The following is a 23758-nucleotide window of genomic DNA, read 5'->3' as shown; positions in this document are numbered from 1 at the left end:
CTATTTTTGCACCAATTCCTGGGGGTACAGGGATGCAGTGGGGGGTTTTATCCCATTTATGATACAACTAGGACATCGTGACATCGTCCGCCACCCATTGCTGGTCTCTGAGTAATGATTCCAGGTGAGCAGTGTGTTTACGATCACTACGGGCCTCTGCTTAATCTTTCATTTCCTGTAGCCATGGAAAATGTCAGAGGGTGCCAGGCAGGAGTTGGAGATGGCTGCTGCAAGGAGCAGGAAAGGCCAGTTCTGCTCTCCTTGGCAGAAGAAAAACCCCTCTTGGAAAAACGATGGAATATGCCTTGGAGCTGTGTGAAACTTCTGTTTTGCTGGAGTAAGCTTTCTTTTTCTTGCTCAGAGTCATCCAGTTCACGTGAATGTGCTGATTTATAGGACAAAGCGACGAATTCCCTGCCTGCTTCCTTCTCCCCTTTCCAGAGTGTCCCTAGCTGTTGGTTTCCTGCACCTTCACTGCTGGTTTGAAGGCTGAAGGACTGAGGGAAGGAGGTTGGTCTGTTGGTGAAACTGCCTTAAAACTTGAGAAGCTTTAGGTCCATTTTCTGGCGTGGCAGTCGCTGCTGGCTTGACCTTCAGCTGTTCTCCAAGAAGGTGATAATGACAGCTGCTGTTCTGCTGCTGGTTGGTTGCATTGCAGGGAGCAAAGGGCATGTTTGGTGGACGTTCCCACCAGGAAAGCTGCTGTGTCCCTGGAGGCTGATGTGTGTCAGTGATGCTCTCTGTTCACCTTACAGCACTGGCTTTTCCACAGAACATGTATAGGACTTTGGGGAGGTCCCTTGACACTTCATTTATACTTCCTTTTTAAGAAGTAGAAATTGGAGCCTTCCTGCTGTTTTCTTTCTCAGTACTTGAAAAGATACCACACAGCTTGCTCAGTGAGTGTTGTGTGGCCTTGACACTGCACGGCTGCTGGGAGAGACTTTTAGCAGGGCTGGAAAGAGAACAGGAGAGTGCAGCATCAGGTTGTCTGTGTAAGGGGTGCAAGGCAGTGCTGTTGTGAACCTTGCATTGAGCAAAGGGGATCAGTTAGGTCTGGGGCCTCATAAAATTTACCATGTAACCCCAGACACCCTATGAATTAAGCTTGCCAGAAGTGTTACTCTCCTTGGAGAGCAAGGTGTAGATGAAAGCCTGCTCAGAGCCTAGCACAGCCCATCTGCACCTGCCCAATTATTTTGTGTCAGGCTCCAGAAACTCAACTGATGATTATTTTAATTGCATGCCAACCCATGATGCCACTGCCACAATGCTCTGTCGGCCAAACTAAAATAGTGAGATCTTTTTGTCTTCAGCCTGGGTTGGTAGAGGTTTGGTCTGTGTGCTCTTGGTAGCTCTGCCCTGCAGTAGGTGCTCTTCAGGACAGAAAGTCAAAGTGGGTTTGTAGGTGAGTCACTTTTATTCACTTCTCTTGTCAAAGGAGGTGTAACAAGCCATGTGTGGTAAAACTGAGTTTCCTGTGTGCATTTTCATTCATTCTTTCCTGAACCTTTTTGCTGAACCAGAATTTGGTAGCTAGAGGAGTCAGCTCTAAGGGGAAATGTTATGTGGGCTCAGTATATGGTGTTCAGTAAGTGATGACAAAGGGGAAAAGGACATAAGTGAGGAAATATTTGAAAACACTGAGACACAGACATACCATAAGGATACTGACAAGAGTGACATGAGAAGTAACAGGGCAAAAGGGAGGAGGGAAGTTTATGCAAACAGGAATATTTCCTGGCAGTGAGAAGGCAGGGGTTTTAATTCCTTTCTATGTTATATGTGTAGCATTGGCTCTTTACATCCAGACAGAACAAGAGGCTGAAGTCTGCTCTGGCTGGAAATGCTCCTTGCAGAGGGACTGTTGCCACTGATTTGGCACATGGGTTAGGGTAATGCTGCTCTGGCTTAGGGCATCCTGCCCTGGTGTGGATGGAAAGCTTCTCCACCTCTGCATAGCACAATGACTTTGCACTGCAAAAGCAGCTTATCATATCTATCTGTTCTGGATATGGCAAGAATTACTTGTAGCATTCTGGTGCAAAGAAATGGCCTCTCCCTCTATTCTGGTGTTAGTTTTATTATTGGGGTGCTGGCTGGTGGGATGGGAAGGATTTATGTCCTAAATTCACCAGCGCCTCCTGGAGCCTTTGGCAGTGCTGCTGGGGGCTGGGGTGAGGTGGTAGAGCACAGCATGGAGAAGTCCTGGGAATTTTCCAAGCCACCAGGGTGTTGGCTGTTTTCATGGCAGGCAGAGCGCTCTGCCATTCACAGGGCTGTGCTCTCCTGCAGGCCATCTGGTTGGAGCCAGGTTTCCGAAGGAAGTTGATGCTGGGAAGAGGCTGGGTTCTCCTGACCTTAACTGCAGTACTGGAAGGACTGGGTCCTTGGCTAGGGCTGCACAGCCCTGCCTGGATTCTGCACATCCCTGATAAAAGGAAAAAGCACCTTTGTCTCCAGCTCAGTTACCTGGTATTCCAGGCAGTTGCTGTTGGCATTGCCGACAGCATCGGCTCTGGCTGTGTATCAGGTGAACTTACTTGGTCCTGATTAAAGTGTTCTTTTTTTACTTTTTCTCTTTTAAAGAAGCTGTGAATATGCAGTATCACCTGAAGGTGATAGTTTCCAAAACAAAAAATTTTACTTTGGCTGACCTGGAGCTCATTTTATGCTCTCGGAGAGGAGAAAAGGCTGCCATCCTGCTTCTTCCTCATGCTTTGCAATGCCTGTGAACTGTGGGCTCAGATGCCACAAAACGGTTTGCTTCAGGATGATGCAGGGAGCTCTGCCTCACTGTCCATCTGGCCTCAGAAGCCAGGGACTTATTCTTGCCCTTGTATGCCAGTGTTTTAAATCTGCACTTACGGCAGTGTGCCAGCACAAGGCCGTGACAGGAAAGGGAACATGTATTGTTAGTGCTGCAACTTTACTGATTTGTGACTTGTAGATGGATGTGGAGTTTTGACTGATCTGGGGCCAGCTTTGGTACTTTGTGTTCCCCAGAGCTGACTAATAAACCTGGAGAACTTAAACACAGGAAGCAAGGGGGAGAGGGGAGACTACCCATGAGGAGCTGGTGGAGCAATGAAAAAGGGTTTTGAAATAAATCAACAACCTCACTTGGTTAGGTGGAGGAAGGTTGTTCTTGCAGAGCAGCTTTGCAGTGCTGGCAGCAGCTGAACGGGTGGCAGACAGGAGTCTTTCCTTGCATCCTAGGAGCCACCTTTCTAGGGAAAAGGAAGCTGATGGGAATCTGTGCAAGAATTGGAGCTGATTGCAGGATCAATTCAGATACCTTCAGCTTCGAATGCAGCAGCTGACAGGGTTTCCATCAAGGCTGGGAGGCTGCCCGGAGGCCCATCCTGCTGGAGCTTTGCTTTTCTTGGTATCTGATCTGGAGGAATAAAACCTGGCTGGTTCAAATGTGCACTGATACTGTGGTGTGTCCTTTCAGCTGCAGCTCTGGTTTAGCTACAAGCCATGGAGAAGTCTCAGGGTTGGCTCTAGTCACCCAAAGGCTGAAGAGAAAGTGGCATCTCTGGTGAGAGTCTTTGTTCTGCTTGTTTTCTCCAGAGGTTCTTGTTTCTCTGTATGACTACAGGTCACTGTCGTGTAAAAACTGCACTGTGGGGTTTAGGAAGGAACTTGAACCTTTTTTGGCACTCGGCACCTTCTGTGTGGGTGTGAAGTTTCCAGCAGTCAGCCTTTTGTAAGCAGTCACCAAACTGAGTCAGGGCATGAAGTTGTACCAGAGGGGCATTGAAACCTCCCTTTTTGCATCCTGTCTCCCTTGTGTTTTGCTACATTATCTCTCAGGATTAAGCTGGAGGAGAAGCCTGGGAGAGCTGACGCTTTGCGTTATCTCTGCTCCCGGCTGCCTGCCTGCCTCTTTGGAGCTGCTGTGTGAGGTTATTCACCACAGCCTGAGGGCTGAGAAATGCTGGTGAAATACCTGCAATCCAGGGTGCCATGGCTCCCGAAGGCCACCCTGAACCACAAAGTGGGCCTGCCGACTCTCTGCAGAGAAACTGCTGAACTGAACTAGGGGTTTAGCTGTGCATTCATCAGAGAGCAGAAGTTTTGCATATCTGGGAAACCTAGTGTGTGTATTTACCAGAGAACAGAAATTTTGCTTGTCTGGGAAACTCAGTGTGTCCTTCTGAAAGTTTTGTGTAGCGTAAAATTGGCTAAAATGCTGAAATAAAAGCTGAATTAATCAGATAAAACAACAGAATACAGTGATCACCACTGGAGATTGGTGTGGGGTAAGGAAGTGTACATGCAGTGCAAATCTCTTGAGATGCAAGCTCCATGCCCCAGCAATTTTCTGAGTGGGTGGCTGTTTTGAGTTGCGCTTGAAAAAAGACTGTTTCTTTTCCCCGCCGCTTACACCAACTTAAATGAGTGGTATTGGGTTTAAAGCTAGAGCTGCCATGACATTCTGTCTGCAAAAGAAACCAAAAAGCCTTCCAGAAAAGGGATATCTTGGGATCCATGGGACACAGCTGAAGGTGTGTCTTACAGCTACAGTGGTGCTCATGGGGCCTGTAAGGGCCCGGGATTTTGACCTCTCCTGGTGAAGGCAACTCCTGTCCTGTGATGTGTGTGGTAGTTTGCCTTTGGGCAAAGTGAGGGTAAAGCACAGCTGTTGAAGTCAAGTGTTGTTTGTTTTGCTGTGGTCCATGGCTGGGAGGTAGTGGTTAAAACTGACTTCTAGGAAAACTTCTCCCTTCCTTTATTGTTGGTTGTTCCTTTTGCACATGTGGTATTAGCTGAGTCAACTGAAGCTGTGTCAAATGCTGGAGAGGATGAACTACACAAGCAGCTTTTGTTCTCACAGATGATTGAGATTATCTTCCATACACACACCCGGTTACATCTCAGATGTTGTGAGTGAAGTGTTTGGCTGCCTGAGGTCTACTATTTGACTGTGGTGTCAAACCAGCCGAGCCATACCCTGACAAGTATATCTACCTGGAAGTTTTTGTACTTGTCCACCTGGATGTTAACTGGTAGATTCACGATGCAATGGCTGAGCTCACTGGAGATGTTTTGGGTGTAGGCAGTTCTGGACAGGTAGATGGACATTGGGGCAATCAAGAAATTTCTACAGAGTTGAGTGTTCTCAGCCTGGCAGGTAATGACTTGCAGACATTAACACATATTGTCTTATCTACCTGCTCTCTGCTTTAAAGTGTTAATATATTGTGTATGTTGAGCCCTTGCAGTAGAAAGCAGCAGCTGTGACAGCAATGTTGGCTGTAGGACTTGGGGGTATTGGACAGTTCTTGTGACTCAGGGTACTCTGTGTGGGGACCCAACTGGACATGGCTGAAAAGGGTGATTTTTTTCAAAGCATGGGTGTCATTACTTCTTAAGGCTCAATGCCATTTTTAGGTACTTCTGAAAGTCTTGGCACAGGGTGGCTGGAAAGCTGCCCAGTGGAAAAGGACCTGGGGGTGCTGGTTGGCAGCTGGCTAAGTATGACCCAGTGTGTGCCCAGGTGGCCAAGAAGGCCAGTGCCATCCTGGCCTGGATCAGCAATAGTGTGGCCAGTGACTGTCACCCTGTACTGGGCACTGGCGTGGCCACATCTTGAATCCTATGCTCAGTTCTGGGCCCCTCATTACAAGAGAGACACTGAAGTGCTGGAGTGAGTCCAGAGAAGGGCAGTGGAGCTGGGGAAGGGTCTGGAGCATAAGTCCTATGAGGAGCTGGGGGTATTTAGCCTGGAGAAAAGGGGGCTCAAGTGAGACCTTACTGCTCTCTACAAGTCCCTGATGGGAGGTTGCAGCCAGGTGGCCATTGGTCTCTTCTTCCAAGTACCAAGTGATGGGACAAGAGGAATTGGCCTAAGTTGTGTCGGGGAGGTTTATATTGGATGTTACAAAAAACATCTTCAGCATAAGGATGACCAGTGGTTAGAACAGGAAAGTATTTGGGTCACTGTTCTAGGAGGTATTAGAAAGATGTGTACATGGGATATGCTTTAGTGGTGGGCTTGGCAGTGCCAGGTCAGTGGTTGTACTTACAACTTAATGTTTTTCTCAACCTAAGTTATTCTATGTTTCTGTGATTGAAATGCTCCAACTCAGCGTTATCTTCTGGAAGTCAAAGAGATGGCCTTTAACATTGTTGACCTGTGGGTTGTATTTTAAGCTTTGGGAATAAGGACAGTTGCTCTTATTTAGAAATGTTGCAGATGAAACTAGGAAGGTTGGAATTATTCAGTGATGAAGAACATGGCAGCCTTCTGTATAAAAGCAGGATAAATCTTTTCAAATTTTGTGGCTGGGGCTTGCTCAAAGGATAACCTTTTTGAGGTACCTTGTGCTATTTTTTCACTATCTTGAGTATCTCCAGCTTCCTGTTTACACTGCAAGCACATCACCTTCCGCTTTGAGGTGTTCAGCAGATGCTCTCTCAGCTTTAGGACTGGTCTGTGGTACAGTGTGCAGGCTTCTTTACAGAACTGAGACTGCCAAACTAGTAGCCTTTGGAGAAGGCACTTTGTGAGTGTTGATGATTTCTATTCCAAGGCAGGTTAAAAAATACAATCAAGTTCTGGGGATTTGATTCCAAAATGCATACAGTCTTCCTTTTTAAAGCATAGTTAGGCAGGTGAGAGCTTAATGTGGGAGAATGGTGCAGACAGAGCACAAAAATCTCATGGCCTTGACCTCAAGGCATTTTGCTTAGAGCAGAGGGTAACCTCCTTCCCAAATCCCAAGATGTTCTTAGCTTCCAGGCCAAGACTGCTAGTAAAAAAAAACATGGTGGTTTGGTGATTTAGTTATTTACTTATTTATAATTATTATTATTTTGCATGTTTGCACCTTTGAGAATTTGGCCGAGACCCCTCAGTTTGGTTCCCCACGGAGTCACCCAGTCTCCTTGTGCTGCCTCATAGCTCCCAGCTATGTGTGATGCTCTGGTGCTGTGGCTGAGAAGCAGAAATTGTTCCCTTTCTCAGGCTGCCCAGACCTGCTCTCTGTCTGGGATCCACCTTCTCCTTGCATGATTTTCTGATGTCCTCGGCGTGATGGGGCCTGGTGAGCAAGGTCCTAGAATGTCATCTGTATAACTGCAGCGGCCAGACATGTTCTAGCCAGCCTCTGTCAGCACCCACGTGTGGTAGCAGGAGCTCGGGTATCTCCTGGTGCAATGGGAGAGGCAGGGCAGAAACGGGAATTGCTGAGGCTGAGCCATGTATCTCACAGAGCAGCTTTGCAGGGGCTGGGAAGGAAACATCCCAGTTGCCTGTTTTATCTGGAAGCTGCCCTCAGGGTATCTCCTCTCACCTTCAGCTGGGTGGCTGCTTGGTCAGGTTGGCTTTGTTTCAAGGAAATAATTTGCAGATTTTGGAGATCTACCTGGGTTGGAGTGGCCTGACCAGTCCCTGCTAGTAAGAGTATCTAAGAGATCCCAACTTGCTTTCTAATCTGCGGAAATTTTCATAACTCAGCATCCTCCTGAGACTGCTGGCTTGTAAAAGGCTGCATTTACTGCTTGCCACTTAATTTATCAGCTCTATAGGCTCTAAAAACTGATTTTTAGCTGATGATACTGCTTTTTCATGTTACTTGTTTCTTTCCTCTCCCTCCTGTCCTTCAGATTAGAATTCAAGAACTGCAGATGCTCTAAACTAAGCATGACTCACACCTAGTTTATTTTGTGAATTACCCAGCACACAATGCTGATGGGAAGATGCTGGGAGTGGAGGGGGTGGGGAGCAAGAGATGGTTTTTAAGACCCAAAAGGAAATGCTTGGAACACGCCTCTGTGGTCCCTGGGTCATTGAACTGGCCCATGTCCTGGACACGTTATATGGGCCACGTGAACCAAGGGGGCCCTTGGGACCTGCAGTGGATGTCAAAACAGGATCTAAGACTTCAGGCAGAAGTGAGGGGGATGTTTTGCTGTGAACCTTGCTTAAAAAGCCAGTGGGGGCTGACCTTGTGAGACAGTGCATATTCCACACCACCCATTCCTGGGTGTTACCTACCTCTGTCACGCATCTGAGTATCACTAACAACATCTAAGGCTGCCTTTGCTCCTCTGTTGTGGTTACCTCAATGTGTTTGAAGCAGTTTGGGGTGTTAGAAATGCTGACCTGTGGAGCTGAGGTAATGCTGGAGAAAGTTAGTGAGATGGGTGGCAGAATATAAAATGGAAGAGGTTATTTAATGAAATTTTGCTGAGCTGTTGTACCTCGGGACTTTCTTATCTCAGTCATAAAGCAGCCATGCTTCCAAGAGCCTCAGATGCACGAATGCACAGAAAGGCATATTTCCAGTGAGAACTACCAGAGGAGAAGACCTGTGCTTAGAGATTACAGAAAGGCTCTTGAGGATTCCTCAAAACAAGTGAGCTTCCTCTTCCATGAAGGAATTTTGGATCCCACCACTGTTAAAGGTGATGCTCCTGCCCTCATCTGCCCCAGCTGGCACCTCTGCTGGCTATAGGAGCCACTGGGATTCCTGGGCAGGCACTTATTTTATTGACAGCTGTGCCAGGGTGTATTCCAGGTCTGCTCCCTGCTGTGCCAAGGCAGATTGGCTTAATCAGACTATGGTAAACCTGTTGTGACTGTTTCATGATTCACTGGATTTGCCAATTGTAGCTGCTCTGATTGTACCCCTGCTGCTTGTTTGACTGCCTGGTGGCTCCCAGCCAGGACCCAGGGATGGGAAGTCAAGTTAATTTGCAACAGTGAAGGTAATGTTAATCTTGCCTTTCATTTTTTAGGCATACAGTTAGGGAGCAAAGAAATGGATTTCTTTCCCCTTAAATGCAAAGCCTCTCAGAGAGTAGAAATTGAGTCTGTTGTCATTGAGGCCATCCTATTTCTCAGCACAGACCCAGAGTATATAATACCTAGTAATGATTGTGCTGTACCCTGCTGAGACTGGGCAGGGAAGGAGAAGTAGTGCTGATGAAACTTCATTTCAGACCATGTCTGGCTGGTCCACATCTCCAATTAATTTCATAGTTGCCTCATTGTTGGGTGTGAGTCTTCAAGGATTGGTTTCCTTGGCCTCGCAGCTGCTGTCATGCTTGGCTCAGTGCCATGGGTACTGGGTCTAGTTGTGAAGGAATGCTCTGCACTGCCATCAGCCCCAAATCTGCTAGGGAGGTGCAGGTGTCCCCATCCTTTGCCACCTGGCTGTCTGACAGTGCTTCATTGTGTTCATAATGGGATGTTCTCATCTTCCTTAGCACGTTGTTCTCAGGCTGATGGGACTTGAGAATAATGTGCTCAGATGAGTTGGAGGCAGCTAGTCCAGCCAAGTTTCTGACAGTGACGAAAGGTCTTCTTGTGCTGCCTGCCCTGCCAGCAGCCACAGCAGCACAAAGAGAGGGCTGTGTGCTTGAGCTGTCTGTTTGGGTTTGTAACTGGAGTGTGTGTGCAGCCAAATGGCTTCTTCAGCAATGCTCAAATAATTCCAAATGTGTGAACAAACCCAAGGCTTGCTGCTGCCCTACCAGTCTGCTCCAGTCATGCTGTGTTCTCTGTGAGATGGGAGCACCAGGGAACCCAGACACTGAGGAGCTTCCAGTGTGCATATCACTGGTAACTGTCCAGCTTCCCTCTCTCTGTACCTGGATCTTGGTGAGTTATTATCTGGTTTAAGACCCAGCCCCTTTTTTCATATCTAAGCCTTGCAGCCTCATGGTTCATCCCCGGGCAGTGTCCCTACTTGCTTTGTCACTGATATGTGGAGGTGGGACAGGCAGTGGCAGGGCACAGCGTCAGGTCTGGATGCTGTGGCCATGTTAGGGTTGGCACTGGACCTTGGTGGCTTTGGGTCAGGAGCTGGGAATTGCGCCGAGGAAGGTGGTACCCTGGCCTATATGTGCTTCCTGGACCAGGCCCTGAGCTTCAAAACAACCTAAACAGGAACCTTTGTCCCTGCTTTATGTCTGTGATGTCCAGCAGCTTTCAGCTGTAGCCTCTAAGAACTGAGAATTTGAGGAGTTTGGTTTGCTTGTTTGTTTGTAGACCCATGGACTACTTCAGCACTTCTCTGGAGGAGCAGCTAGAAGCAGTAGGCCTGTCTATGCAACACAAGTGTATATGGACTTTGCCTTTTTGAGTCCATGCTTTCTTTACAAAGTCTTCTGGCCCTTCAACCCAAAAGGATTAAACAATCATTGCTGCATTGTAGGAATAAAGCTCAGTGATAGAGATGAGACTTTTCTGGGATTGGTGCAAGACTGTCAAAAGACAAGGAGCAGTGTCCTGCCATGGCCCTCCTACTTTCTTGCCCACGTGCCAAGTGTGTTTCTGTAACATGTATTTTTCCAAACAGAGGAGTGTGTCTGGGTGTGGGTAGAATGGAGTAAAAAAAACAAAGCTAAAGTCCTCCTGTGCACGTGTGCCTCTCTGGGGAGGGTGGAGCAAAGGTCTGCCAGCACCATGACTGACTGACAAGATAGTGCTCTTGAATACCACAGGGATCAGAGCAGTGTATGAGCCTGTGCAGAATCAGTTTGGGAAGGGCTTGGATTTATTTGTATAAGCATTTCTTGTAGCAGTGATCTTTATGCAGAAAAACTGTGTAGCTCTGAAACGTTCATCCTTGCTCCTGTGCTGTCTGCCTTGTCTTGCAAGTACAGCTGCTGAGGCAGCTGTGCTGTGGACTTGCTCAGAGACCTACTGCAGTTAAAAATAACACTTTCCTCCCATTCTCTCTCTTTTTTTTTTTTTTTTTTAATTTTTAAACAGTCAAGAGCAAGTGTTGCTTTTTGAATACATGGCAGTAATAACTGCCCTAGATTTGGGCAGACTGGCTCTGTGCTGAGGTACCTTTGATTAGCTCTGAACTCATGGCAGGGTTCAAACCTCTGACTTGGATGTGCCCTTCCAGCAGGCCAGCTGATACTTGTTGTGAGTAGAAGATGGTTGTTCCACAATCGCTCTAGGAAACTGAAGCAGTATTAAGGATCACAGAATTAGTCTCTGTGGGCAAGATTCCCTTGCCCTATCCTGTAAAAAGCATGTGTTGGTGACCACCAAGCACCCTGGGTTTGTCACCTGTGAATAGCACTGCTGCCTGTGACTCAGCTGTGGCTTTTCGAGATCTGTGGCTCAAGGCAACGTTTCTTTCTTTGTACAGAAATGGCCACTGGAAGTGGTTCAATGCTATTTAGTTTCATATTATCTTTCCTTTTTTAAAAGAAGTTGCAATGAAAAAAAGCAACAACAAAACCCTAATTACACCATCCAGATCTGTACATGCTTAAAGTGAGCCACTATGGGATCGTATAACTGCGACCTTTGTCCTCATCTCCACCCTGCTGTGTGTCACTGTGCTTCCCTGAAGTGTTGCTCTGGCTGTTAGGAGCTTTTGTCATCTTAAAACACCCTTCAGTGCAGAAAGACTCAACCAGAAATTCCATTGAATATGGTAAAGCATTATCTGATCTCTTAGTACGGACAACTAGAAACTCTTCCAGATATTTTGTGAGGATGCCTGGGTGTGGAGTGATGTCTTGATGCTTCTCTAGTGGAGCATGTGCATCTGTGAGAAAAGGGAGGGCTTGTGGGATCGCGGCCCAGGAAAATGCAGTTCCTTTCTCATTTCTTTTGTGGTGATGGAAATGTTTTATCTTTTTTGACTCTGAACCCTTTCACAAACAGAGTCCTGATAAATTCCCCTTGTACTTTTGATGCATTCTGGGGGTTTTGGAGTTATTTTCAGTTCATCTTTTAGGCTGCCTGTGCATTGCTAAAGAGAATCCTTGGTCTTCCCCAGAGGTCTTGCCAATGGAGCAGAGCAGGAGGGATTTGTACTTCCCTCTGCGGCTTCAGGAGCACCTTGTAGATCTCTGCTTTGTGACGTATGTTTGAAGTGGGAGATGTGCCCCTCTGTGGGTCCCCTTAGCTTCTTAGCTTGTCACATTGAGGGGAAAATGAGTGACAGACCTTTCTAGTGTAAATTTTTTGTTGCCGCTGCCTTAAACTCCCCTTGAAACAGGCAGAACCCCAGGTCTGGCAGATGTGTGAAAAGGGGCTCCATCTGCAGTCTGGGGGCACAGGTTACTGTCTTTGGTTTACAGAGGTGCTGATGTGAACCTGCAACCAAAAGGCTGAGCCTGATGCTGTGTGTCTGTCCCTGTCCCAGTATGTATGTGGCTTGTGTTTTGTTGCCCTACTGCCTATCATAGCAAATTAAAAATGCACACTGGTGTTTTTCTTCAGTGTAGGTAGAGCATTCCTTTGGAAGTTCAAGTGGGAAAGTGATACGCATTGGCAAAAATCTGCTGCTTTAAAACTGATGCCAAAAGGGTTCCTCCGTTTCCCCTTTCACTCTTCTCAAGATCATTTTCAGCATCTTCTGAAGAAGCTGTACTTATCCCTGCCTGTAATGCTATGGTTGATCCCATATCTGGGTTGTAGGTGCAAATCCAGCATCTGTACTTCAAACAGTCCGTGAAGCTTACAAGAAACAACTGAAAATGATGCCTGAGCTGGTAGAAATACCTTGCGGTGAGAGCCATGGAGCTCAGTCTGCTCAGCTCTGGAGAGGTGCCAGTGTACACGTACCCTTTGTGCCATGAAAATACTATTCTCAGACTCTTTAACCTGGCACAGAAAGTCACAGTAAACAAAAACGCTTGCCCTTGGTTTTAGCTGAGTGCAGTCAGTGTGGGCATTGGTATGAATACATATTCTATTTGAATGGAATGCAGAGGTTTGTACAGAAGGTCTGATCCAGTGGTAGCATGGGCAGTTCTGTTCTTGAAGCGAAGGTCCAGGAGAGAGTGGAGAAGGCATTTTATGCCAACAAGGACAAAGAAATAAACACACACAAAAATACACATGATGGCAGGAGCGGGGAAAAACACAAGTCCAGACCTTGGCTGGTAGACAGTGTGTCAAAAGTCCATGTATCTGTATGCTCCCCTGACTCCCATAGCTCTTGTGATGCTTTTTTGTTTGATTTTGTTTTTTTCTGATGCTAATTCTCTTTACTTTGTTTCCCTGTTCAGTATGTCGAGACTTCGCTATTCTGGAAGATCATACCTTGGCCCATAATTTACAGGAACAAGAGAGTAAGTAGCAATGATCTTTAGTGCAAACTGAAGCAAGCTTGTCCCAACAGATATCTGCCTTTATTTGATTTTGCTAAGAAAAATGCTTCCTGCTTTTATTTAATTTTTTTGTTTTAATGGAATACAGTTTATTATTGCTGTCTTCACTGTCCTGTAACACTACACTTTGCTTTGCTCCAGCTCATGTTGTACCCTAGAGATAGTTGCATTTCATATTTCAATTTTGTGCTCTCCTTTAGAGTTGAGTTTGTTTATGCCGTTTATGATAAAATTGCATTGTAGGAGTTCACTTGGGTTTTGTTGCTGTGCAAGGTTTTTAGAAACGACTAGCAATTTTGGAAGCTTCAAGTTTTATAGTCTGACCTGAAGTACAACCAGAAGAGGTCTGTTTACTTGTTTCAGAATTGCCAGTGTCTGCCTTTTGAAAGAAGCCTTCATTTTCAGACATTTTGAGGTAGGGCAGCTGTACACTAGAAGGGCTTATAAAGGAGAAAAAAGGTATGGCCAGGATCTTCAAAGTGACTGGTGCTTTTCTTTTTTTTAATTTTTTTTTTTTTAATGTGCTTATCTATTACTTTGGGTATGTTTACATTGCAGCTTCAGTTGTGGTGGCCTCTCTAATCAGCTTCTCACCGATTTGGTGTCTGCCAGTACCAGGTGCTAATGCCATGCCAGCTGCTCCACCAAGGGTGCAGCTGCTTGTGCCATTGGTGCTGGAACCTGAGACCACTGAGTTAAAGATGGCTTTGGGCTGTAGCTCACCTAGCCATTTTTTCTGACAGGCAGTATCCATGTATGGTAAAGGACTCACTGGAGCACTAAGTTGCTCTGTTGCTAAATATAAAGGTAGTGAGATTTTTGGAACTGATTCTGCTGAGAGTGAGAGGAGTTTTGTTCTGTAGAGGTTCTTGAGAACAAATAAGGGAAGTATCCATAAGGAGTGGTTTAGGTTTAGCTCATCCTCACTGGCCTCTGGTGGTCCCTCCCAGACCCACTTTATTCATCTAGGGTGATTTTCCATGGTCAGCAAATGAAATTCAAAGCCTAAAATTTAGGCTCTATACCCTATAAACCTGGATGTGTTAAGATATGCAGAACTTGTTTTGGTAACAGACATGTATACAGCCCCCTCAGTGCTGAAAAGAGGCAATCTCAAGCTGCTAGCATAATTTCAGTTCAGGACTTTCCCACCTTTAGATAGATTGCTTGGTGTTTCCCTGCCAAGATCTGTCTTCCTGTCTGGGCTGGAATCTCCCTCCCACTTGGTTTGTCTTTTTCACACAGTGAAGTTCTGCAGCCTGATTTGAGGGTTCTTGTCTGTGTTTATTTCCAGTTGAGCATCACTTGGCCACAAATGTTCAGCGTAATCGTCTGGTGCAACATGACTTGCAGATGGCCAAGCAACTGCAGGAAGAGGAGGATAAGAAAGCCCGTGCTCAAATCCAGAAACACCAAAAAGACTTGTGAGTTTGTGCTGGAGCTCTTGGAATGGGAGTGCTAGTCCCATTAGGTCAAAGCACTAATGCTAGTCCCATTAGGTCAGAGCTGCTTTAAGTTGACAGTGTGTGGGGTTCATCAGCCTTTTGCTTTTATTTCTTTTTCATTTTGGCTGTCCATTGCTGAAAAAGTATTGACACCAGGCTCTGGCACAGAGGAATGAGAACAAGGTGGGAGCAGGTGACTCTGGAGCCCATCTTGCCTTTAGATACTGTTGCCTGTCCATGAGAAGGAGCCTTCCCATTGTACTGCTTGTTGTCAAAATGGAGTGACTTGGCCACTTGTGTTGACCTTGTCCCTGGCTGAAGTTTGAGGGCGAAGGAACTGTGCCATAGGAATAACCCAGTGCTACAGGGGATTCTCTCTCCTGTGGAAATTGCAGATAGTGGTGTGTTTGCCCTGTGCCTGATGAATGCTTTTGAGGAGCTGGGTATCTGATGCTTTTTGGTGTTCTGCTGCGCTGACCGCTGAAAGCCTCTGCTTGTGCTTGCAGCTATTCAATGTGAAATGACCTGGGAAGGGGAATTGCTGCCCCAGGGTGGCTTGATGGGGATGGGTGTTGGGGGACAGGCCTTCTCTTGCAGTCACTGACTTCTGCAGCAACTGGGAGGGTTTTTAATGAGTGATCCAGTTTGCTCTGCAAGTTTTCTCAGTCCCCACACACACACCACATCTTAACCCTGTGGTCTGTGGTTTGGCTCTCTGTGTGCCACGGCTCTCAGCTGTGGAGCTGGTGTAGAAGTGAAACATGGCAGCACAGGGCAAAACAAACTGTGCTTTCCAATCCAGAGTGGACTTGCAGAGCATGAGATGTAGCAGGTGGTTTGTATGACAGGGCTCAGCCAGCTCCCACTTGTGAGAGGTGGCTGGATGGGGGTCCCTGCAAATACAGGGTCTGCAAGGCAGGATGCATCTCCCAGCAGCTGTGCTACCTCCTGGCTTTTGTTGGGCTCTGGGATGCCACCCACCAGGTGCAGTTGTGGTGGATCACAGAGCCTGGGTGGCTCATCTGACAGCGATGGAGCAGAAGAGCTCTGTGTTGCAGATGTGGGAGATACAGGACTGGCTTCAAAGCAGCGGCTCATGAAAGCTTTGAAGCTGTGACAGATCAGCCACTGTTTTCAATGTTCCCAGCACACTGGGACAGACCTTATGTACATATGTATCTCTCAAGTCTCTGCTTTTTTTCAATAGTATTGTCTTTATTACCAATTAGAGATGGGAGTGGGTAAATGACAACATAAAAATTGATTTTTGTATGGCATACATGATTTCTCTTTGTTACTTGCTGGGAGCTGCAAACAATTTTCTTGTAGGACTCTGTAAAATGGGATTTAAGAACTTTGTGAGCCAAAGCACAGGCAGAACTGCTGATGTAAAATGTTGTGTCAGCAGCAGTTTGGCTTCTGAGAACAGGAGCTCTTCTGCAAGAATAGTAAAAAGAAGTTGGAGGCATCCTTTTGTAATTGGATCTTTTTCTTCCATAATTCTTTGTGTATTCCCATTGTCTCTTCCTTGTCCAAGAGTAGCATGTTCTGGCAACAAAATAATCCCTGCTGTTGTTGCTTTCTGTGTCATCTAGGACAATTTGACACTGCAAGGTGATGGGAGGAGTAAAAGGGCAGAACTAAGGGGTCTTGAGAAACAGGAAATACAAAAAAGCTCTTCAAATTTATTGGCTTTTTTCTCTCTTTCAAATCCTAAATTCTCTCAGAAAGACTTTGTGAAGATAAATGAGAGAATAGAAACATTTCTTTTTAAGAATTCAGGGAAGCATCAAACCTTATTTTCATTCTTCTTTAAAGCATCTCTTGCATCTAGCTGAGAAACCTGCACGCTGCTAACCATAGTAGCAAGATTACTAAAATAAAATAGTGTGAAAATACGTTCTTTCCCTGTTTTGCTCCCAGTGTTGTGATGGTTCTATTGCACTGATGTGAACAGTTCCTTTGAATAGTTCATTTAAACATTCCCTTTTTTTTTCCTCATCTGGCAACAACTGTAGTAGCTACGGTCACTGTGAATGGGAGGGAGCTTTCTGATCACACAGACTTTTGGTTTTTTTCTCTTTTTTTATAAACTGATATAGAGTTTTCCCAACATTCTTAACACTCCTGGCTGCCCAGGAGTAAAGGACATGAGTGGAATATTTAGGAATGGTGATGTTTATGTTGCTCTGACTGATTTCTGGGATCTGATGGGCACTTGAACTCACACTAAAGAAACTGAAGGACAAGGAAGAGCTGTCAAAGCTGTTGAACCTATCTTCTTATGCTCACACAAGTTAATACATTAGGTTGTGTTGACTAACTAATCGAGTCTCAGTATTTAATTACTGCTGGGCAATAAACCCCCAAATCTAATCCTCTGTGGCTGTTCAGTTCTTAGGAATTGATGTGGTGTATTCCAAGATGTGTCATAAGAAAGAAGAAAATGCTTCTGCTTTTGCATTGCTTCTGGTGTTCCTTGCTGCTAACAGAGAGGCAATGACCTTGTTGCCTTAGCTGTGAAAGATGATTAGTTGTTTTTCTGTCCTGTTTGTCTGCAATAGGATGTATTTTAAGCATTTAGCAAGTCGGTTTGTGCTGATGAACTTGGCACCTTAGCTCTGCTCACAGTGCCAGGGGAACTGGAGACGTGCAATGCCTTGATGCGTCTGACCTTTCTGACTTGTTTTCTACCTGGTTTCACGTCCTCAGAGCCTGGGGTTGTGAAGGATCCACTACCAGGCTCACTGACAGCCTGCTCCCTAGGATTGGCTTATTCAGCTATTGTTTTGCTGGCAGCTGTGGTTCTCTGCAGGTGCCAGGTTTGCCAAGGTCCCTTTTTGAAAAGCAGGTTCAAGAACTAGATATGCTGCTGTGTGAACTCCTGTGGCTTTGAACAGATCTGTCCCCAGCGTCAAATGAAACACACTCAGGCACATGCAAAAATTGCCAGGTTTTATTACCTGGATGAAAGGAACTGATGTCATAAGATGTTTGACCTATTGATAACTCCAGCCCGATTGCAGGTCTGCTTCCAAGGAGCTGTTGACAGAAATAATCTTCTTTTCCTTCCTGCTGTGTGTGCCTTTTTGTCACCTGTGACAAATGAGTTGTTTCTTGGTGACATTTGTCCTCTAAACCCTCTTGTTGCAATGTCCTTCCTCTCCACCCTTACCACCCTTTCTGCTTCTCTCACTCTTCTTCACTTTCTGTAAAGGAAGGCTCCGTTGTGCCACTGGCTGCTCCAGCCATGCCACATTTCTTGGTTTTGCAACAAAAAGTGCTTGTCTGCAATTAAAAGTGTTTTAACTTCCTCTTCTCATGTCCTAGAGTCTCTCCCAGTCCTTTGCCTCCAGATTCACTACGTCATTTATGCCCAGATTCTTGCTCAAAGCTAGAACTAGTTGCTCCAGCCCACACAGCACAGCTTTAGTTACTTGCTTTTCTTCCACAACATGCTCTTGGTACTCTTCTCATCACCTACCTGATCATCGTGAGTGTATTCTTTAAAAGATTATATTCTAATAAAGCAGGCTCTGCTTGTTGCTGCTCCCAGCTGTTCTCCTCCTATGCCTTGCCTTTCAGTAGTTGCAATTGCAGGGATTGACTTTTCTGACCTGTTCAGAGCTGCTCTTCAGCTCAATCTCAACAGTGCTGAAAGAGAGAGCTTTTAGTCTTTCTTCTCAAATTCCACAACCTTTTCTGAATTGCCCTGAGTAATCCTCGGCCATTGTTCCAGCCTGTTTGCTGGACATCAGAGCATGCTGCTGAGTGTGGCACTATTCTTGCAGATGCTTTCCAGCCTTTTTGGTCTGTCTGCGTAGCCAAACCTCTTGTATTTCAATTGCTCTGATCTCTCCCTGTCCCCAGTTGATGCAGTCTTGTGGCACTGTGGCAGTGGCTCCTTCCCTCTTGCTTTGACACATGTTGCTCCCTTGCCTCTTGGCACTGGTCCTGCTTTTGTGTCTTGTTCCAGCTCAGTGGCATTTCTCATTCATTACCTCCAGCCTCCACTTGCCCTACATACCATATTCCTGCACTTTCTTCTCCTTGGCGTACACGTGAAAACCACTTCTCAGAAATGCCTGCATTAACCATACCCCCTGAGCCCCTCCTTGGATACCACATGTACAAAAACTCAGCAGAATTAGGTTGTTTGCAGACGCCTGAGCACTACCTTGGCCTGCCCTATTTTGTGGTACCTATCTCATTTCTTAGCAATCTTCCCATGAATCTCTTTTACTTTGTACTCTGTGGATGTTTTGGGGAAGTATTTTCTAAATTTGGCCACCAGTAAGTACAGGGAGTTCTGGTCCCTGGTGAGGATTCATAGCTCTGCACTAACACTGAGCAATAATTCTTTTGTGTAAATCGGGTGGATTTTTTTTTTAGCTCTTTTGTCCCTTTCTCCAGGCTGACTGATGCCTGTGACTTCAGCTGCCTATAATCCCTGTCTCCTTGCCTTCTAGGGAACGACAGGACTGCGAGATTGCTCAGGAAATCCAAGTGAAGCTCGCGTTTGAAGCGGAGGAGCGCCGCAGGCAAGAGGAAAAAGACGAGGTAACCTTTAAAGCTGCAGGGATGGCAGGGCTATTTGTAGCAGCCCTTTTAGGGCAGACATTTCTTGGCCAGTAGCCACAGGAATTGGCTTGCATGGTGGCAGTCCTTGTCCTGACAGACCTCTGTGTGCACAGAGATTTTGGGGAGTCCTGTTACAGGAATAAGATACAGTCATAGTCCTCACACTCAAGGGTCATAAGAGTTGTTGATGCCAGTGGCCTTGCTAATGAAGAAGGCAAGTAATAGGTAAGTCTTGCTGAGGTGTTTATTGCCCTGGTGTAGGAAGTTTTGATTGTTTATACACTCAGACCTGCTGGCTTTCTCAAATGCAAGAAGACAGGTTCTGCTCTTGGGAGAATCCTGGGCTGTCATTTCTTGGTCTTTGATGCAAAGGTTTCAGCAGGACTTGCAGCCCAGCCATCTGTTTCTGGTTTCTCCATTTTTCAATTTAGTCTTTCACAGCCTGAACACTGTTACAGTTTCTTGCTAGCAGATTCCTGTTGTGACTTCAGAATGTTGTGCTGCTGCTGTTGCTTGAGAGTGGGTGGTGTGGTTTGTTCATAGTGTACAAAGGATTTGGCTTGTTGGTCACCTTGGTGGGTCAGCCTGTCAGATTGAGTTTTCAAGAAACCCACAGAGTCGAGGAACACCTGTGTGAGCCTGGAGTGTGTCCCAATTTCAGATGGTATCCTGAGAAGCCTGAGTTGTCTCAAGATTTTTAAGAGGCACCTTGGTGCAATGGTGGCATTTTCTGTATAGGAAGAGCTTGAACACAAGGGTGTATTTCCTGGAAGAGCCAGAAATAAGAATCTGCCCTTACCTGACAGATCCATCAGGATTTTTTGCAAGACTTCATTTTCTTCTTCTACCATTAATTCCAAGAAAGTACTGAAAGGCTGCCCAGACAGATGGGAAGGGCTTGTCTTCCAAGAAGAGCTCGTGGTAACAGGGTGGGAGGAACACTTTGGCTACAGGATTTGTGTTAAAGAGGTAACAGTCTGTCTTATTTTTATCAGGAAGGTGAAGGAGATGCAGAACTAATGTTGACTTGGGGCACCTTTCCTTCCTGCTTTACATAGAGAACTGCAGGGATATCCTTGGTCTGACAACAGGTTCTTGCAGCTTGTCAAACCAGCCTGCTGACCATCCTGTGCAATTGGGAGCAGGCTTCAGCTGACTGTGGCTTAAAGCAAGGAGAAGTCATAAATATTCTTTTTCTTCCTGCTGGTACGTGGGAAGTTCCCAAGTGTGGCTGAAATGTAGCTGAGGACTGAGGCATATCCTTTCTGGAGTGCAGGGTTTTTAAATGAAGCACTAAGCCTGTCTGCCCAGCCTGCTTATGAATCCTGTTTGTAAGAAGTGGTTTGTGTGGATTTGCAAGTCCTGAGCTGTCTCAGTCCTGAAGATAATGTGCTTAACTCATATATTTATAGACTTTAGTGTACTTGCTAGAAAGGTTAACCTTGTCAGGGGAAGGAGTTTGTGGAGGGTTTTTTGGTTTTGTTTTGTTGTTGTTTTGATTTGGGGTGCTTTTGTTTTGTTTTTTTTTTCTCTTTTGGAAAGAGGCTGTGGCATCCCCAGATTTTCCACAAAGCTGGTTTCAGAGCAGATCTTACCTGAATCCTGAAATTATAATTTGTATTTGAGTAGTCATCCAATGTCCTCCAGTGCTGGCTTGGCTCTGAGGGGTGTTGACTCTTAGTTTGCATTTCAGCCATGCCTTTCCTGCCTGCAATGTCCGCTTTACATGCATGGCTCTGTAAAGGTCCTGAGGATTAGGAAGGCTTAAATGAATAGCATCCAAAGGGGCAGCATGCCCTGCTGGTATCTCCCAGCTTTGCTCCCTAGCTCCAGACTGGCTCCACTGACTCACAAGCTGCTGGGCCTCAGAGGAGCAAACCCCAGGGAGCTGTTTGTGGTTCCTAGGCCTTGTTGATCCATTAGTCATCTCGAAGGAAAACCAATTAGGAAAATGGAGTGCTCTTCTCTTTGGCATATCTAGCAAAACTGTGACAGAAGACAAACGGCTGCAGTCCCCACTGTGCTCCTGCCTTGTGCCTAGTTTGCTCTTCCTAATGTCCTTTCGATTTTCTTTTCCTTCAAGTCTCTGTCTGTCAAACTGATGCATTTCCCTGCCTGGCATCCTGTAGTCCCTGCAAATTACAGCCAGTGTGAAGTGAGTTCATGATTTGCTCTGGGAACTCCTTCCAGTCAGAAGTGCCTTTAGCTGGACAGTCTTTGCCTCTGTGTTTTTCTTTCCCTGGCAGAGTGCAGGGGGGAGATCCAGCCCACTCCTGTGAGTGGGTGTGCACTTCTGTGACTTCCAAATCCTTGTTGATAGCCTGAGGTTGCACACGCAGTCCTTTCTGCCCTGCTTTGGCCATTAGGGTTTAGCAGGCTTGTGTGCAGGAGAAGCAGGAACTTGTGAGTTTGCCATGGGGTTGGAATCTCAGCACTGGGCCTGGGTGAGGTTGAATGCTGGTTGCTGACATGGTCCCTTGTGCCATCCATTAATTTGAAAGCCTCATCTGGCCCAGGGGTTGAATTTGAGTAACTGTTGTTCTGTTGTTGCCATGTCTGAAAAATTAAACCTTTTTTTTTAATAAGGATTTTAATAATTCAATAAAGATTTGAATAAAAGAATCTGGAGATACTTTTTAGTGGTGACTTAATGTCTGTTTTCTTCCATCTCTGCAGGATATTGCCCGTCTCCTACAACAGAAAGAACTGCAGGAAGAAAAAAAGCGCAAGAAGCACTACCCAGAGTCCCAGGCACACACAGGCTATGAAGAGAGCTATTATGCAGAAAATGGAGGTATGTTTCTGCAAGATAAAAGGTCAAGATCATGGCAGTATAGGTGAACCTGGTGGTCTGATAACTGTTTAGGAAACTCCCTTTATCCTACAGTTCTGCATTTAGCACTGTAATGTTACATCAGTTTCCAGGGTCAGAATCAGATTACTTTATAATCAGGAATATTTAGTTAAAAAGCAAAAAAGCAGAAAAGACAATTTAATAATTTTTATTGTCCTTGAACGTGGCCTAAAGGACAGGGATAGGGAATGTGGTGTGTGTATGTCCAAGTACAGCCACACATGTTTTAAAAGTGCTTCTGGAAAAAGACAGTGGCTGATAAGGCAGTTACTGCTGTGTGACACCAAGGGTGTGTGGGAGAAATGCCAGTGCAATTCCCTGCTTGCATTCAAAGAGAAACCGTTCCATGTGCTCATTTGTGGTGCTGGCACGGCTACATGAAGGAATAAATGCTGGTTCATGGAGCTGTGTTTCAAAAATAGCTCCTTGCAGGTATGTACCCAAGCTGTAAAATTAGCACAACTGCCTTGAATGACTTACTGAAGAACAAGGTCATCTCCACAGAGTGTCTCTGCTGTGATTATCATCTGGGACAGTGCAGAAATTATTTGATCCACAGTGCTCTTTTGCTTCCTTTTGGTCAGCTTTTGTGATTGAATACAGGCCTTCTTAAACTGGGAGGAGAGAATCAGGGTGTGTTTAATTATGGAGCAATCTGGGGATGGCTTTGCTGTGCACTGGTGGTGGTTCCTGTGTTCTTTCTTCAAAAATGTGGTGGGGAAGATGGGTTGCTTTTGATTAACAGATTGTGAAAATGAAGATCAAACCTCATTTCTCATTTTAACATCAATGCCATTGGCAGTTTTAAAGTCTTTCATTTGAACTTACACAAAGCATTTTAGTTTCAGTTTAAAAGAAGTTCAAAGATAGCCAAGAAAGTACAAAGTTCAAAAGCGCAAAACAGTAACCAGGTGGAAACTTCATGACCACAAGTCCTGCTACATGTACAAAGATGGGAAAAATTGCTCTTGGAGTGTTATGGCCAACCCAGACTTCAGGTTTTCAGAATTAAATGGGAGAAAGTCTCTGAAAAAATACAACATGGGTAACTGTGCATTCAGAGATCATAGGACAGGATGGATTTTTATAAGAAATCAGCTGACAAAGCCTGTGACTTCCTGAAGTAAGACTGGTGTGGATTTGGAGAGCAGGGTATCTTGTGGGTTTAAGTTTTCTTCCTGCAATAATCCATAATTTTGAAGGTGAGGTAGGAGGTGTTTGCCTGACCACTCATAGTAGTGCTGCTATTGATCTGCACTCCTTAAAAGCCATAAAGGACTGGAGTGAATTTTGATGCCTGGATCATCTGGCTCATTGGTCTGGAACCTCTTAACGGCTTGGGCACCATTCAATTAGGCTTCAGCAGCCTTGGTTTGTATTGTCCTCATTAGCTGTGAACTGAAACAAATAAAAACCCCTTGCTTTCTTTAGGTTTCTTTTGTTTTCGTAGGGAGTGGGGTGTGTTTTTGGGGGGTTTTTTTGTTTGTTTTTTTTTTTGGTGGTTTGTTTTTTTTTGTGTATGTGTGGTTTTTTGTTTGTTTTCTGTTTTATTGTTTGAGATGAAGTAAAATTTATCCACATCCAGGAGGAATGTGAATTAGGCCTATTGCTCCAAAGCAATCTGAGCTCTTTAAAAGTGGAAAAATAAACACAAAAAAGGACAGAGTTCCTCCAGGAAGTGTCTGTGCCATGAAAAACATTTTCATATTTGCTCAGTCACTTGCTGCTTCAGAGAGTAACACCAGGTTCTAAAGACTGTTTACATGGCCCCTGTGGA

General features: G+C 45.6%; 1 protein-coding gene across 2 annotated transcripts in view; it reads left to right on the top strand.

Moving 5' to 3' along the window:
* Positions 1–23758, top strand: part of CCDC50 (coiled-coil domain containing 50) — a 43437-nt gene that overhangs the window by 5055 nt on the left and 14624 nt on the right. For both annotated transcript variants that reach the window (XM_069024921.1, XM_069024922.1), the window contains exons 2-5: positions 13000–13062; positions 14396–14525; positions 19016–19106; positions 21804–21921. In XM_069024921.1, coding sequence (XP_068881022.1) covers positions 13000–13062; positions 14396–14525; positions 19016–19106; positions 21804–21921 — 402 coding nt within the window. The remainder of the gene's footprint in view (positions 1–12999; positions 13063–14395; positions 14526–19015; positions 19107–21803; positions 21922–23758) is intronic.

Source organism: Aphelocoma coerulescens, chromosome 9 (assembly GCF_041296385.1).
Source record: "Aphelocoma coerulescens isolate FSJ_1873_10779 chromosome 9, UR_Acoe_1.0, whole genome shotgun sequence".
NCBI classification, from domain to species: domain Eukaryota; kingdom Metazoa; phylum Chordata; class Aves; order Passeriformes; family Corvidae; genus Aphelocoma; species Aphelocoma coerulescens.
Note: the sequence above shows the minus strand (reverse complement) of the source record. Positions and strands in the feature narration are given on the sequence as shown.